This window comes from Salvia miltiorrhiza, chromosome 6 (genome assembly GCF_028751815.1).
Source record: "Salvia miltiorrhiza cultivar Shanhuang (shh) chromosome 6, IMPLAD_Smil_shh, whole genome shotgun sequence".
NCBI lineage: Eukaryota > Viridiplantae > Streptophyta > Magnoliopsida > Lamiales > Lamiaceae > Salvia > Salvia miltiorrhiza.
In genome coordinates this window covers 39,547,823-39,564,648 of record NC_080392.1, presented here as the reverse complement: position 1 = coordinate 39,564,648, position 16,826 = coordinate 39,547,823, and the positions used below count along the sequence as shown (strand labels likewise).

At 40.7% G+C, this 16,826-nt stretch overlaps 1 protein-coding gene across 1 annotated transcript; it reads left to right on the top strand.

Annotated features, from left to right (window-relative positions):
- The first annotated feature begins 288 nt into the window (after nucleotides 1–288).
- Nucleotides 289–1,968, top strand: LOC130990900 (uncharacterized). Its single transcript, XM_057915128.1, has one exon. The coding sequence runs from the start codon at nucleotides 289–291 to the stop codon at nucleotides 1,966–1,968; it is 1,680 nt and encodes a 559-aa protein (XP_057771111.1).
- The last annotated feature ends 14,858 nt before the right edge of the window (nucleotides 1,969–16,826 follow it).

The following is a 16,826-nucleotide window of genomic DNA, read 5'->3' as shown; positions in this document are numbered from 1 at the left end:
TTAATCTTTTATGTTTTTTTTTTCTTTTCTTATTTTATAGATAAAACACATTTATTCCATTTTCAAATAATTATGTGTTAAATAAAATATGTATTGTACATCTTGAATGAAAGCTTATAAAATGACTTTTAATTTGATATATAATATGTAAAAAATAAATTTAAAGTAAATAAGTTATGATAATTTAAAATGATAATGCATAAAATAATGGTTTATGCACATTGATGTAAAAGAAAGCAACATCGGATTTTTTTTTTCTAAAAAAGCGGATGTCTTCTCTCCCAAGTTATGAATTGTAGATCTGAAGGAGATGGTGAACATCAAATTATGAAAGACCAAGAAGTTCCTCAGAAGATCTCTTATGCTAACATCATTAAACCTGCGTCTCTAAGAAAACCTGATGTTCTTGTTCATCGTTGTGTCATTATTCAGCCGGTGGTTAACAACGGGGTGATTTCCATCAAGATTCCGGAGTCAATGTATCAAGATCGCATCAAACAATTTCAACATGCGCTGATTGGGAGAGTGCTCCTCCGCAAAGGAGAAAAGCCTAGGTTGGTTTCGGATTTGAAGAAAGAACTACAAGTGTTATGGCAGCCAAAGTCGGATTGGAAACTTATACCAATGAGTAAAGGTTTCTACACTCTGAAATTCACAACAGCTGAAGACAAATTTAATGCAAAATGTAAGAGCTCTTGGAGTCTTGCCTCGGGCACGCTTAGGCTACGAGATTGGGTTAGAAACTTCGACCCGTATAAAGAAATTTCTTCTATTTGTCAAGTTTGGATGCGTATCTACTATTTGCCGGTTGAATATTGGACTAAAGAGATCATATCGAGTATTGGCAACTCGGTGGGAGTGCCTATCAAAGTGGATGGAGTTACAGCTGATGGGGATGTAGGACACTTCGCTAGGGTTTTAGTGGAGGTGGATCTGGCACTTCCTCTACCAGATTCGGTTCATGTTGATTGTCCGGATCAATACTTTTATGTTGAACTTGGATATGAACAATTGCCACATTTTTGCACCAAATGTAAAATCACGGGCCATACTTTGGATAAATGTAACAAACGTAGCATTGGGAAAGTGATTGAGCAGCCGGATAATTCCAAGGATGGGAACGTGGTTGATGCTGCCACAGAAAAAAGAAATACTAAGGGTGATGAGGATTTCCAGTTTGGGAGACCGAGGTCGACCTGGCAACCCAAACCCGCTAAGGAAAAAGCGATGGCTTCGGATAACAGGTTTAGTGTGTTGGATGCTCAGAACCTTTCCGGACCGGATCTCTTGGAAGCTATCACTAAACCTGTTAGTGAGAAAGATTTACAGGAGATGGGGCATGAAAGCATTCCAGCTGAGTCGGTTTCAGAGGAAGAAGATGTTGAGCATACAGAGATGGAGCAGGATCCTAATGTTTCTTGCTTGATGGCCGAACAGCAGAATAATCTGACTGATGCTGCCGAGGAAACGAAAAGGGAGATGGAGTCTCCGGTTGAAACGCAAAGGGTTGAAACTGCTGCTGCTACTGAGAAAGCTGAAACTGATTTGATTTTGAGTGAGACCAGTGTGCAGAATCTGTTGGAAAAGGAAATTAAAGTGCAACGAGTGGTTAACTTGGTGCAGAATAAGAGCACAGAGGGGCTCAGCAAGGATAAGGAGCCTTTGCAAACTGCGAAGAAGAAAGGTAGACAACCGGGACAAACTAGAGTTGATCGTAAACTGGTCCTGACCACGGACAACATTAAAGATCTTCTCAGACGACCACCTGACATGAGAGCTGAACCAAATACTGAATCGATGGAACTTATCAAAGATCAACTTTACAAAGCTTGGGAGGCTGGAGGAACACCCCGTGATTTTGTGATTACTAATGATGGATCGCCGAGTGCCAGAACGATGACAAAGGTTGCAGCGAAAACTTGGGCAGAAGAAGTGGAGAGGGAGGAATCCCTAGCCACAAAAAACTAAGTGGTTTTATGAATATACTGGTTTGGAACATCCGCGGCATCACAGACACTACTAGAAAAACGCTCATAGATAACGGATTTTATCCGTTATCTATGAGCAAAAAAACCGTTGTGTATAGTGGTGTTATCTATGATACGTATCATAGACAACGGTTTAAAAACCGTTATGTATGTGAGAATAGATAACGGTACGAGACGCTCATACATAACGGTATGAAACCGTTATCTATAATGATTATACATAACGGTTTATACCGTTATGTATGAGGATTTTTCCGTTATGTTTTGTATTTTTTTTGTTTTTTTTCCTATCATAGTTAACAGTTTTTTTCTATACATAACGGTATGAAACCGTTATCTATAATGATTATACATAACGGTTTATACCGTTATGTATGAGGATTTTTCCGTTATGTTTTGTATTTTTTTTGTTTTTTTCCTATCATAGTTAACAGTTTTTTTTCTATACATAACGGTATGAAACCGTTATCTATAATGCTTATACATAACGGTTTATTACCGTTATATATGAGAATTTGTCCGTTTTTGCACCTTTTATAACGGTTTTTTTGCACTTTATATAATTGTAGTATATTTTTAAATTTTGCAATTTTTATAAAACGACAAAATGATAAAATCAACAATAACAATACTCCCTCCGTCCACGAAAAAGAGTCCCATTTCCCCTCTTTTTTTTGTCCACAAAAAAAAGTCCTGTTTCACTTTTTATACAATTATACCCTTTATAACTTTATGTATTTACTTCATTTGCCATTGAGGACCCACCTCAATAATTAAAAACTCTCCTCACTTTAAACTTAATTAAAAACAATTAACCATAAAATTCTCTCTCTTCTCTCTCATCAAACCTACGCCCATCTTCCCCTTCCCCTTCCCCTCTTCCCCGGCGTGGTTTCTCCTCCGGCGAGGCTCAGAGCCGACCTACGCCCCTCTTCCCCTTCACCTCTCCGGCAGCAGCTAGGTCGTCGCCTCTGCCGCCGTGCCTCGGCTCACCGCCCCCATCAACTCTTCAAACCCTATCTTCTAGATTTGCGCCGCCTATCTCCGACAAAGGTGACGCCTCTCTCCGGCGAGGCTGCCCCTCCTGAGTCGGTGACCATTGATGGCGTGAGTAGGCGGCAAAAAAGAACGTGGCGGTGGTAGGGGGATTTTAGAGAGAGGCGCGACATCGGTGGCGATTCAAGGTGAGGAGCCACGTGCACAGCGTCGCGCCGCCTCTCTTCACCGGCGAGGAACACCATCGTCGACCACCCCTCTCATCGACGCAGCAATTAGCAGCCGCTAGAGGACCTGTTGCCGCTGTCGTCGCCCTTCATCCTTCGCTCTCTCTATTTCTCACTCCAGATCCAGAAATCCCCCCTATCTTCTCAGGTAACAACGGCAATCCCTCGTTGTTTGTGAAATTTCGGCAACCATGGCTGCCTCCAGCCTCAACTCCCTCTCACCGTCCGGATGCACGGCAACTACAAGCTCAGATTTTTTCCAAAATGTTCATTTACTGATTTGGTTCTAAATTTGAGTGGGAAAATTGATTTTTCATTTGAAATGTAGCTATAGCAAATCTGAGTGTATGCTTATTTCTTGTTCATTTATTGATTTTGTTCATTTAGTTCAAGCTTGGTGAAGTCAGTCTCTAATTAAGGATTCGATTTGTTCCTTGTCTTGGCTTTGTTGTGTTTATTTATTTGGATTTCTTGTGCTCATTTCTTTGGATTGTTTTGTGTGTATAAGTATGGTGCTTTCAGTATGAATGTTAAGGGAGTTAGACTGAGTTCAGTCTAATGAAGAATTCGATCTCTTCCCACTTCCCAGCCAGAGTGTTAAAGGGTGGCTGAATTCAGGTTTAGGCGAGATTTTCCATAGCTTTCAGTTGAATAACTTCAAAAATTAAATTAGGATTAAGCATTTAAAATTGTTATTAACACTACCCCTATAAATTTACTTCTCTCTCCACTTACACCTACTTTAACAACTTTCTTAAAACCCGTGCCGAGTCCCAAATGGGACTCTTTTTCATGGACGGAGGGAGTATTATATATCATCCAAAATATTCATACATTATCATCCAAATTAACCAAATATCAAGTATACATCATCATTGCATATTCCGATTCAAAAATTGAAAATACCAACTACCTTATAACTAAAACAAAAATCTATCATACAATGTTTCTAGCACCAAGTCTTCAAGAACTAGTTAATCAACCTGTTATGATTCTCTGGTTGTCTTTTGACCTCAAGCCATCCCAAGCTACCATAAATTCATTACGCATTCTTCTAGTTGCCTCATGCTCAAAAGCATCGCCACGGGCGCCAAGTATGCTGTCAACCTGCACTCGGCACATGGCGAAAGATAGTAATGAAGCCAAAGCAGGAATGTCTAAGTTGCACTAAGCTACTGGACAAATTATTATGCACAAGATAATAATGAAACCAAAGCATGATTATTGCCCTTTGATGAGACTATAGTTGACATTTGACAGTAGAGACAAGTTAGAAAAGTTGATCGAATATAAAAGTTAAGCTGAAACTTAAGCAACCACAACATGAGCATAAACCAAACTTTATCTCACAAATAATACAGAAATCATATTCATGGGACAGCCACAATAACACCAAACTAAGACTATAAGACTACCAGACTAAGATAATAATTAATAAACTAGTTTAAATGCAAATCAAATTGAATCATAAAATCAAAACAACAGCCACTAACTTGCCAACAACAATCACTACTCTTATAGGCACAAATTCAATTGCTCAAAACAAGAGATGGGCTAAAACTACCGAAGCAAAATGTGATTCAAACATATCCACTCATTAACCGACTTCAGTTTTCATTCTATACATAATTCACTCAGAGTTTATAATCCTCAACACAGTCCAAAATAAGTCACAATTCTTAAATTGAGATGACAGTCCAATAATCCAAAATAAGTCACAATTTAGACAATTTATTCAAATTTTAAGATAAACAATTTATTTGTTATTTTTTAATATAATATAATATTATTTTTAAAAAAATTTAAAAAAATTATACATAACAGTTTTTAGAGACGCTCATACATAACGGTTCAAAAACCGTTGTAAATGACTCTTATACATAACGGTTCTTTAGCGTTATAAATAACTGTTATAAAAGATGGTCATAGATAACGGTGGCGTAACGGTTTTGTAATACCGTTATGTATGCAACTAATAGATAACGAAAAAACATAACGCATTTGTTCAAACCGTTATCTATGCATTTAGACAACACTACATAGATAACGGATTTTCGAAAAACCGTTATCTATTCCTAAAAGTGCGCTCATACATAACGGTTTTTGAAAAAAACCGTTATCTATGTACTGTTATGTATGTAAACTTTTGTAGTAGTGAGATGAATCTAAACTTGTTTTAAAGGAGCACTGTCGCTCCTTCTCTCCTTTATTGCTGGGTATCATTGAGCCCAAAGCAGCTTTTCATAAAACTCCCAGCAGTTTCAAGAAGTCTCTCAATTTGATCTCTTATTTTCAAAACTCGCGTGTTAATATGTGTTCTAACATATGAATTTTTTCACAGCCTGATGTTCGTACTAATGTGGTTTTTACTTCAGATCAAGTGGTTATTATTGATTGTGACTGGCAGAACAAGAACTTTCGTGTGGCAGTTATGCATGGAGCTTCAACGTATTTGTTGAGACGTTCTCTTTGGATTGATATCCTGGATCATGTAGTGAGTAACTATGTGGTTCTGGGAGATTTTAACGCTGTTAAGGGGGCACATGAAAGGAGCAGCAATTGCAGGCCAAATGTCACAGCTTGTGAGGAATTTGGCGATTTCATTAATGCTTTGGGTTGCATAGAGTCGCCCACAATTGGGTTGAAATATACGTGGTCGGGGCGGCGGTTTATGCCCTCCCACGTGGAGTCCAAGCTGGATAGAGCTTTCTTCTCTGATGGTTTTGCTAATTCTTGGCACACGGTTTTCACTCATATTCTTCCAAGGAATACTTCGGATCACTCTCCTATTGTGTTGAGCTGCCAGTCGACACCTATGAAAAGCAGGAGGTTTTTCTGCTTTTTGAATATGTGGATGTTGCACCCGGATTTCTTAGATTTGGTGAAGGTTTCTTGGTCAATGACGGTGAATAACTCTTGCCTGATTTATACTGTTATGGCCAAGCTAAAGAGATTGAGAATGGAGATTCGCAACTGGAATAAGAGCACGTTTGGCAATGTGGATACTTTTATTATGGAGAAGCAGCAGGATCTTTTGGAGATTCAGGAGAAAATCGTTGTTGAGGGCTACACCGAGGAGCTGTTTGATAAAGAGATTATGGCACAAGCTAGCATTAATACTACGCTTTCCCGGAAGAACTCCCTACTGCAACAGAAAAGTAGTGCAGCTTGGCTGCAAGATGGGGATCAGAATTCTGCCTTCTTCCATAGTATGCTCAGGTATAAATAAAAAGAGACCACACATCATTTCTCACCTGATGATTGATGGGGATACGTGCGTCGATCAGAATAGAATTTGGAACCACATTGTGGATTTTTTCACTAATCTTTTCACTGAGAATTCTCATTCCCAGGCGGATATTGTGGATGTTGAGGCGGTTTTGGACCATGTAATCTCGGATCAGAATAATACTATGTTGTCTGCCATTCCTAATGAAGAAGAGATCACTGCTGCTGTCTTTCAAATGGACCCTAATAGTTCACCGGGACCTGATGGTTTCTCTGGAAAGTTTTTCCAGCACTGCTGGGATATTATCAAGAATGATATTTGGCGCGCTGTTATTACTTTCTTCTCCAGCTCTTATCTTCCGCTTGGGTGTAATGCTAATACTCTAATTTTGATTCCTAAAAAGAAGATTGTGGTCTCGGTTGCTGACTTGAGGCCAATTGTTCTTTTGAATTTCTTTTTCAAGATAATTTCGAAAGTCTTGGCGGTGCGGCTGAGTGTTGTGGCTGCTCAACATGTTTCGAGTAATCAATTCTGGTTCATTAGTGGCAGATCGATTCACGATTGTATTATGCTTGGTTCTGGGGGAATCAATTGTTTGAGACGTTCTAGCGATGGTCAAAATATGGCGTGTAAAGTTGATATTTCCAAGGCATTTGACACTCTGAGGTGGGATTTCCTTCTAAATATTCTTAAAGTCTGTGGTTACAATCATCGGTTTATTAGGTGGATTGAGGTGATTCTTTCGTCGGCTCGGCTCTCTATTCTGTATAACGGTGAACTCCGTGGCTTCTTTGGATGTTCTAAAGGTGTTCGACAAGGGTATCCGTTGTCACCTATTCTGTTTGGAATAGCAGAAGATGCTCTTAGCGCCCTCTTCCATAATTGTGTTCGCTCTGGTCATCTTGTTCCTATGCAATTCAGTAGAGGCGTGCTTTTCCCCACGCATCTGTTCTATGTTGATGACATTCTTATCTTCTGCAAGGCCACTAAAGCTAATGCGAGAACTCTGCTTAAAATCCTGAATTACTATGGCGATATTTCTAGTCAGATTTTCAGCCCTTCAAAATCTCAGATCATTTTCTCTAACCGAATTGTTGCGGAAACTAAGAGACAGGTGACTCGGATTTTGGCTATTTCCACTAGAGATCTGCCTTTCACTTATTTGGGAGTTTCGATTTTTCATGGCAAACCCAAAGCTTCCCATCTTCAGGCGATTCATGATCGTATTGTTAATAAATTTGCTCGCTGGAAAGGTTTACAGCTCTCCATGGCGGGTAGATTGTGTTTAATTAACTCGATTATTAGTAGTTCGGTCACACATTCTATGATGGTGTTTAGATGGCCCCGCTCTCTTCTGAAAGATTTAGATGCTAAATACAGAAATTTCCTTTGGAATGGTGATGTTAGTAAGCATCCTTCTTGCTCAGTTAACTGGAATAGAGTTTGTGCTATAAAGGCAGAAGGAGGGCTTGGAATTCGCTCCTTTGTGACTATGAATAAGAGTTTTCTTATGAAAATGGCTTGGAGGGTAGTTGAAGGGAATAGCTTTGGATATGATATCATTAAACGCAGGTATCTCACTCCTTACTGCAAAGCGAAAACTGTGGCTCTTTCCTCGGTGTGGAGTGGTCTGCGTGAGGAAGTGAGTGAGCTTATCTGGGACTCTTTAAGCTACATTGGTAAAGGTGACTCTACTCTCTTCTAGTTAGATGATTGGCTTGGGTACCGCCTTGCGGACAAATGTAGAGTTCCTTTCTATATGAAAGATTCTCTCAATCAGACCGTTGCGGATTATTTCTTTGATGGCGTTTGGCATTTTACTCAGGAGTTTGTGAATTCTTATCCAATGGTGGTCCGTGACATTCTTTTGTTACCTATTGGCGATTCGGACACGCGGTTTTGGAAGCCTTCGTTGCAAGGCAAAGTGACAGCTGCCCTTGCTTTCTCTCATCATGTGCATAAATTTCCTAAGGTTTCTTGGGGAACTTGGATTTGGGAACCCTTCATTCCGGTTCGTAGGTCTTTGGTTTGCTGGCGACTGTTACATGATAGAATGCCGACTTATGATAGACTTATTAGACATGGCATGATTATGCCGAACTGGTGTCCCATTTGCAATAGAGCTTCTGAGACGTCGGAGCACATTTTCTGGGATTGTGAGCTTGTGCGACCTGTCTGGAATGATTTCTTCAATTGGTTTTGCTTCACGCAGGCTTTGCATTCGGCTGATATTCACAGTTTTTTGGTTCTCGCTTGGGGTAGGAAGCTGAGCTCTCAGCTAAGTAAATTCTGGAAAGCTGGGATTATCGCTATGATCTGGGCTATTTGGAGTCAACGCAACAAGTGTGTCTTTGACAATTATAAGTTTTGTCAGATGCGCATCCTTCATGTGGTGAGAGTGGCTTTCCTGGAGACGGCGACGAATTTTAAGAGGCTTGGTCATATGGACAATAGTTGGGCGGACTATATTGTCTTACGGAATATTGGTATTAAAGGAAGAGCTGCGCCTCCGCCGACTTATATTTCGGTCAGTTGGTGGCCACCTACGGCGCCATGGATGAAAGTCAATACGGATGGGTCGGCTCTGGGTGCGCCGGGTGCTATAGGTTATGGAGGTGTCTTCCGTGATCACTGGGGATGGGTTCGTGGATGTTTTCACTATAAATATAGCATGGGTTATGCTTTCGAGGCTGAATTGCTAGCCGTAATTATGGCCATTCGTATTGCTCGGGCGAGACATTGGACTAAACTCTGGGTCGAATCGGACTCCACTTATGTTGTTGGTCTTCTTCGTGAAAATTCTAAAAACGTGCCTTGGCGGTTTAAAGCTTCTTGGGAAGACATCCTGAGCTCTATGGCCTCGTTCCAGCTGCATGTTACGCATATTTATCGTGAAGGAAATAAGGTTGCGGATTTAATGGCAAATCCTTCACGTGAGGAGGGCTGGTGGCCTCATGAAATTGAAGAAATAAAAGATGCTGCCTGACAGGATATGGCTGTACATTCATATATTCGCACATCCCGTTAATGTTGCCAGGGATGGCAGCTGGGCTGCGGCGTCAACTTTGGAGGACTTTGAGGGAGTGGCGGATGTTGCTTTGATCTGGAAGCTGAATCCTCTATCGATTTTTGCTAAGAATACTGTTGGAGTGAATCAAGATATGGTTGCTCGGCGTTGGTTTCTTAGCATTTTGATCGAACATCTGGCGGGTGTTCTTGGCTGTGCTGTTCAGTCGAACAGTTGGGGCTCGGTGGCTGCTGCATTAGTCTATTTTTTGTTGAACACATGGTGGGCAGGTTGTACTGGTTTTTGTTTCTCCGATACTCTGGCGACCCCGTATACTTTTGATAGCTCCGGTGCTTGTTTTTGGCCTTGCGAGGCTGCTGCCTTCTTGGCAGCTCGTTCAACCGAGGCTCCTCAAAGCGGTTTAGTTTCCGGCCACGGAGTCTCACCGGCCGAAACTATTAGCCTCTCGTCCTTTGTTCTTATTGGTGGGGTAATTTCGGCGACGGAGTATAACCGGCCGAATTTTTACCCCTTTTGTGTGATTTTTGAGTTTAGTTTCGTGGTAAGCTCACGGCGACGGCGTATAACCGGCCGTGTAGCTTCCCTTCGTTTGATTGTTTTGTTTGTGCTAACGGCGACGGCGTCTAACCAGCCGTGTAGCTTTTCCTACTTGGCAATTTGGCGACGGCGTCTCACCGGCCTTTCGCCTCCGTTCTGTTGCTTTTGTTGGGTGGGAGCCGAGTTTGTTTGGGGATGATGGTTAGGCCGGAGTTTTGGAAACTTTCCCTTCCGCTCTCACCCTCTTTTTTGTTTTCGTTCTTTAGACGGGTACTCTTTTTCCTTTTTACGGTTTTTCCCTCTGGGTTTTCCGTAAAAAGGTTTTAACGAGGCTCGGCCCTTAGTCTGCTTTTCTTGTGCTTTCAAGGGTTTTCTTGATTTTTTTCTTTTCCTTTTTAATAAAATCACATTTTAATAATGCATATTGACAATGCATAAAATAATTTATGTATTTATAAACAATAACATTTTTATTCAAAAAGTAGTGTTATTTTACTTGAAACTAGAACCACATTTCCGTTTTTTCAAATTATCAAATTATGCATTTTTATTTATTTTGTAACAAAAAATTATTAATACCATATTATGTAATTTTCATAAAATAATAATATATTATATATTATAATTTATTTTACGGAACACTAATTCAATAATCTCATGTAACTAATTGAATATTACATTAATTTTAAATTTTAAATTATAATTAGATGTACACGAACTTTCTCAAATTCTCATCAATATTGTAACTAAAAATTATTAATACCATATTATGTAATTTTCATAAAATAATAATATATTATATATTATAATTTATTTTATGGAACACTAATTCAATAATCTCATGTAACTAATTGAATGTTACATTAATTTTAAATTATAAATTATAATTAGATGTACACGAACTTTCTCAAATTCTCATCAATGAATTCTTCAAACTGTAGAAAAATGTATGTAAATGTACTTTCCCGGTAAAATATTTACTTCCTCCGTCCTACTGTATCTGAGACTCTTTCTATTTTGGGCATCCCACTGTAAGTGAGACTCTTTCTTTTTTGGGTAAAAGTTTTTTCCTTTAAACACCTTTTCACTTTTTCACCTACACACAAAATACATCTTTCTTAATTCCCGTGCCCCAAAAAATAGTCTCACTTACAGTGGGACGGAGGGAGTACTAATGTATGCTCTTTCAAAAATTTAGATGTTATGTTAATTTTAGTTGTTATTTCTTTCTTTTTATATCAAATGCAGATGTTAGTTTTAATATATTTTTACTTATTATTATTTCGTAAACATGTACACGTACTTTCTCTAACTATCATCCAATTAATTGATTATTATAAATCTTTCTTAATACTATATAGAAAAAACGTGTGTGTTAGGTCCGGAGGGTCTCGAATAGGTGTATAGGGGGGGTTACACCTATAGGCTATTTTTGAAAATGAAACTTGAAACACAAATTGACAATACTTTTTCCAGTTAAAAGAGTTTTAGCAAAATAAGGTTGACGACTGATACTGAATACTCTACAGTAAATAGTTATCAGTTAAGTCAAAAACTTTAACTGATACACGTAAAGCTTCAGTCAAGTTTGTTGAACAGAGAGATGTTATGAATCTTACTGACTATCCGAAGATTAATCATGTTGTCAGAAATTAAGTTTCTCTTTGCAGTTAATCAGTTTTCAGTTGGAGAAGGTTAGTATACAAGTAAGAAAAGCTGTAAACAACACAGAGATTTTTACGTGATTTGGAAAACACTTCCTACATCCACGGTTAGTTGATCCGACTGACAACTTCACTGGGCATGTGCTTACGGGTGCACAGCAAACCTGGGCGTGTGCTTATGGGTGCACAACAAACTTGGACAACTGAAGATCCTATCTTCAGTACCAACACACCTGTTTGGATTTCTCACTCTTAGCGCACACTGGGCACTAAGATCTATTCGGAGACAGAGCATTGGTCTGAACTCCTTACAACTTAAACTCTCGATTCGGTCGATTGGAAAGATATTCGAAAACTTGCCAACTAGATTAGAAAGAACATGTTCTCTGTAATCAGTTATACCTAGGCTTTGGATATACAATATTTGCCTAAGTTCTAAGAGAATGTATGTAATCAGCAGTGACTGATTTTTGGCTTTGTGATTATCTTCTTCGATTCAAACTTTGGAATGGCTTTGAATGCTGAGTAACGAATTCGACAACATTTCAGCTTATGTAGTTGAATTGGTGAAGATTGAAGTGATCCTCGAGCTCTATTTATAGGAGATGTCATGAATAGATCCATTGGCTGAAATGGTCTTCAAGAATTCTTCCATTAGAGAGTAATTTGAACTTGGGCTGAGGCTTCAACCTTCGAGGTTCCTTTGTTTGGTGAGAACGGCTATTAAGGAGTAGGAGATATGACATCTCTGAAAAGGTAATCACCAAAAATGAATGGCCTTTGCAGAGAAACTACGATCCTGAAATCTCTGCATTTAATGCTGACGAAGCTGTCGTTGAGCTTTGTGCAAATAAAATATCCTGTGCCCACAACTAGACTAGCTAGTGGTAAGTCCAGAGTCGAATCCACAGGGAACTGAGCAGTAACTCCTCATGCAAGGGTGTCACTAAAAAAGTTTTGTATCCTGCAGTGTTCTGACCAAAACGTGCTTATGGGCAGAACGGGTTTTCCAACCTAAACTGAAATAACAAAATAGAATAATCAAATAACAAAACAATTCTGACTTGGGTTCGAATCACTAGACATGAACTGGACACTCGATCATCGGTGCAAAGATAAATCACTATACTCGCATACCAGTGGTTATAGGCATAAGAATTGTTGCGCCCCTTTTGTCACTCGTCACGCACGCAAAAACCCCTTGCCCAATCTATCCTTTCAGTTTATGATCCGTTAGAAGGTTCAACTAATGGAAATCAACTACCCCGGGCAACATCCACGCTCTCTGCGATGGCCTATCGCTAGTTGTGCTTTGCCCAGAATGCTTTAGGATTTAGATAGACCCACTTGACTCTTACGCCGATATTTCACAGCAGTCACGGCTCCAACACTCGTTGTACTATTTTGGAGGTCGATGGCGTTTCGCCTTATGCCCAAATTATTACTTGTGGCCAGAACTTCCTAGTTAACTAGTGATCAATTAATTAACCAAGTTGTTACAACCTTATTGGAATCAAACCTAGTGTATCGGAAATATGCTCATACAGTTGTTATGCCCAAATTAGACCTCTCGAGTTAAGCGTTCATGCCTAGATCATCTTGCCCAAATCAGAATATAAAACTTAGCCAACCATAAATTAAATAACATAAGCAAAAGATATAAAGGAAAACATAATGGGAATTGAAATTTCTTAAAGGGAAATATAAGTACCTACGGCCAAAAGTGCCGCAGAAAACATGAACAAAAAATTAAACTGCTATGCCCATAAGGGGCGACTACTCCTACCTAACTATGGAAAGTAAAACTACAGCAATGGTCTCTCAAAATTCTTTCTCCCCTCTCTCTACTCTCCCCCCTGAATGGTTCACAGCCATGTGGTATTTATAGGCATGAGTTAGGGCTACTCAGGCTGGGCCCAAAGGAGTGGGCTGGAATTAGGGCTCCTTCTGCCAGAGATTGCATCCTGATCTGGAGGCTGATTCTTTCCTTATCCAAACCTCAAGGGATAAGGTTTTAGATATCTTTCCTTATCTACATCTTCTGATCAGATTGTGCCTTTGCCCACAGCACGAATTTATGTACTCCATCTCCTGCACTCTTCTTCTCTACCCCGTCTGTACCTTCTGCCCACATGGTATGCTCACAACCCAATCCATTTTCCTCAACTACATACGACATGCTTAGAAATTCAAATCTCAGACTACTTGCACAACAAACTCAGAATATAATCATGCTTAATTGATTGCAAATCGAAAGGATAACCACAGGACAAAGAAACAAAGAAACAACGCTCGGCCCACCCCACACACACACTTTGCCTTGGGCAAAGTAGGTGTGTAGAGGGGGCCGAAAAACAGACTCAAAACGAAAACTAAAAAGAAACTAAGACCTATGGAGGGTTATGCCCAGAACAGAGTTCAGGTGGGCACCTGAATCTAGTGCTCGGAAAGTAGGCAAAGAGTGCCTTTCTGGTCTCCATCATCATGGCTTCTGTTATGCCCATACGGGCATCATTATTTGCTCTCAAAGGGGCAGGGTTCTCTGACTTCTCCTTGTTGTTACTTGTTGGGGTAGATGGCTGAAAGCTTGCTGTGGGCGTAACCTCTCTTCAGGGGTGGTGAATCTAACTCTCTTGCCCTTGATACGTACATCCTTCAGGAGAACCATGCTGAAACACAAACAAAACACATAAAAAAATAGGTATTCCTCCCCACTCACACACTTTGTCTTAGGCAAAGGGTGTTAGAAGGAGGAATACCAACAACAAACGAAAACAAAAAAGGTAACCCTCCCCACACACACACTTTGCTTTGGGCAAAGTGGGTGTGTAGAGGAGGTCGAAGAACAAACACTGCGAAGATAAAAACGAAAATAGAAAGAAAGGTAGAGACGAAACAAACTTAAAACAAAACAAAATAAAAACAAAACCATAACGAGGGTTATGCCCAAGAGGAGGTTTCAAGGGTCTCTTCATTACCACATCTTTCACGGTTGGATTGAGCTTTCGTTGTGGGTCACGAACTGGAACGTCATCCTTCTCCATGAGAATATGATGCATGCACACAGTCTGGCTTATGCCCTTGATGTCCGCTAGGGTCCAACCAATTGCCTCCTTGTATGTGCTTAAAAACTCTCGGACTTGCTCCTCCTCTGTTGGGCTTATTTCCAAATTGATGATCTGGGGCAAAGTCTCATTCTCGCCCAGACAGATGTACTTCAGGTACTTGGGCAAATTCTTCAATTCGAGCTTGGGTGCTTTCTCGGGTGATGACACCAACTTGTCCTCTGGTCCGATGGTGGGAATATTAAGGGCTTCTGTGTATCCCACTTCCTCCTTTAGGGTATCCATCATTCCAGCAGCTTCCTCCATATCCTCGTTTTGGGCATAGTCCTCTGTCAGGCTTTCTTGAATCATAACATCCATTTGGTCGAGAAGTGCTTTCTGGGGCAGGATATCTTCCCCACTCATCAGCATCACAGCATTCACCCCCTTAACCTCCACCTGGGCAGGAAGCTTGCTCTGCTTCTTTTCCATCCGAGCGATCGTTTGGGCAAGATGGGATAACTGGGCGTTGATATTTTGCATTTCTCCTCGAGTTTCCATCTTGAATTTCTCAAGCTCTTGATGTGCCTTCATGTTTTCTTGTGCCATCGTGTGGACAAGTTCTGCCAAGGAAGGCCCTCTTGCCTGTGAAGGCTGTTGTGGGTACTGCTGTCTGTAAGGCTCAAAAGGCTTCTGGCCATACCCTCCATTGTTGCTTCCCAGCTGTCCCAAAGCATTGACTTCTTCTTCATCCTCAAAGAGTTGAGGGCATTCATCCGTTGCATGGGTGTATGCCATACAAAGTTGGCATGCTTTCACCGGCTTCTTGATCAAAGGAATTTGGTTGCTCATAAACTTCTCCAAGGCAATGCACAGCTTGTCAATCTTATCGTCTTGGGCAGACGATGGTTCTGGTGGTGACATTCTCTCTATTGTGCCTTCTTCATCCCTTGACTCCTCCGCCATATTAGCTATAAGTTCGAATGCCTCTGCTGCCGATTTGTTCAAAATGGATCCTCCACATGCAGCATGCAGCCATTGCCTTTCTTGCCTTCGAAGTCTTCCCACAAAGTATCGAACAAGATCGTGGGCTTGTATTTGATGTTGTGGGCATTTGGCTAGCATTTGTTTGAATCTTCCCCAGTAGTCATATAAGATCTCTCCATCCCCCATCTTGATGTTGCTTATTCTGGTCCTTAGGCTCTGGATCCGGCTGATTGGGAAGTACCTTTCGAGAAACTTCTGCTGCAACTGCTGCCAGGTCGTAATGTTGTTCTCGGGCAAAACGTACAACCACTCCCTCGCTCCCTCTTGAAGAGAGAATGAAAAAGTAAGGAGTCGAATGTACTCAGTAAGGGCAGGAGATGCGGTGTGGATAGATCCACAAGCCATCTCGAAATCTTTCAAGTGCCGCATAGGGTCCTCTCCGGGCATATCACTGTATTTGGGCAATATCTGGATCAGGGTGTGCTTCAACTCCCAATTTCCAGTGATATTAGGCAACAGTATGCCCATAGGTCGGAGGTTCAGATTGTTTGGGAACATCAGATCCCGAAGGGTCTTATCGGCTGGATTGTCTTCTCCGACCATATCTCTTCTTGGTTCCTGTTCAGCTGTGTCTCTTGCTCTGCCCGACGTCGTTCTCCATTGTTTCGGTGTGCGTTCCTTTCAATCTCGGGATCAAACAATAATAGCTCCTTGTGACCTGCACTATTAGTAAAACGCATACACAAACATTAAGGCAAAACTCACACAAAATTTCGCAAAAGAAATTACTAGCGCACTCAGTTCCCCGGCAACGGTGCCAATTTGACGAAGCTGTCGTTGAGCTTTGTGCAAATAAAATATCCTGTGCCCACAACTAGACTAGCTAGTGGTAAGTCCAGAGTCGAATCCACAGGGAACTGAGAAGTAACTCCTCCTGCAAGGGTGTCACTAAAAAGGTTTTGTATCCTGCAGTGTTCTGACCAAAACGTGTTCATGGGCATAACGGGTTTTCCAACCTAAACTGAAATAACAAAATAGAATAATCAAATAACAAAACAATTCTGACTTGGGTTCGAATCACTAGACATGAACTGGACACTCGTTCATCGGTGCAAAGATAAATCAC

Coding starts and splice junctions, on each gene's coding strand:
- LOC130990900 (XM_057915128.1), top strand. CDS start 289: ATGAATTGTAGATCTGAAGGAGATGGTGAACATCAAATTATGAAAGAC.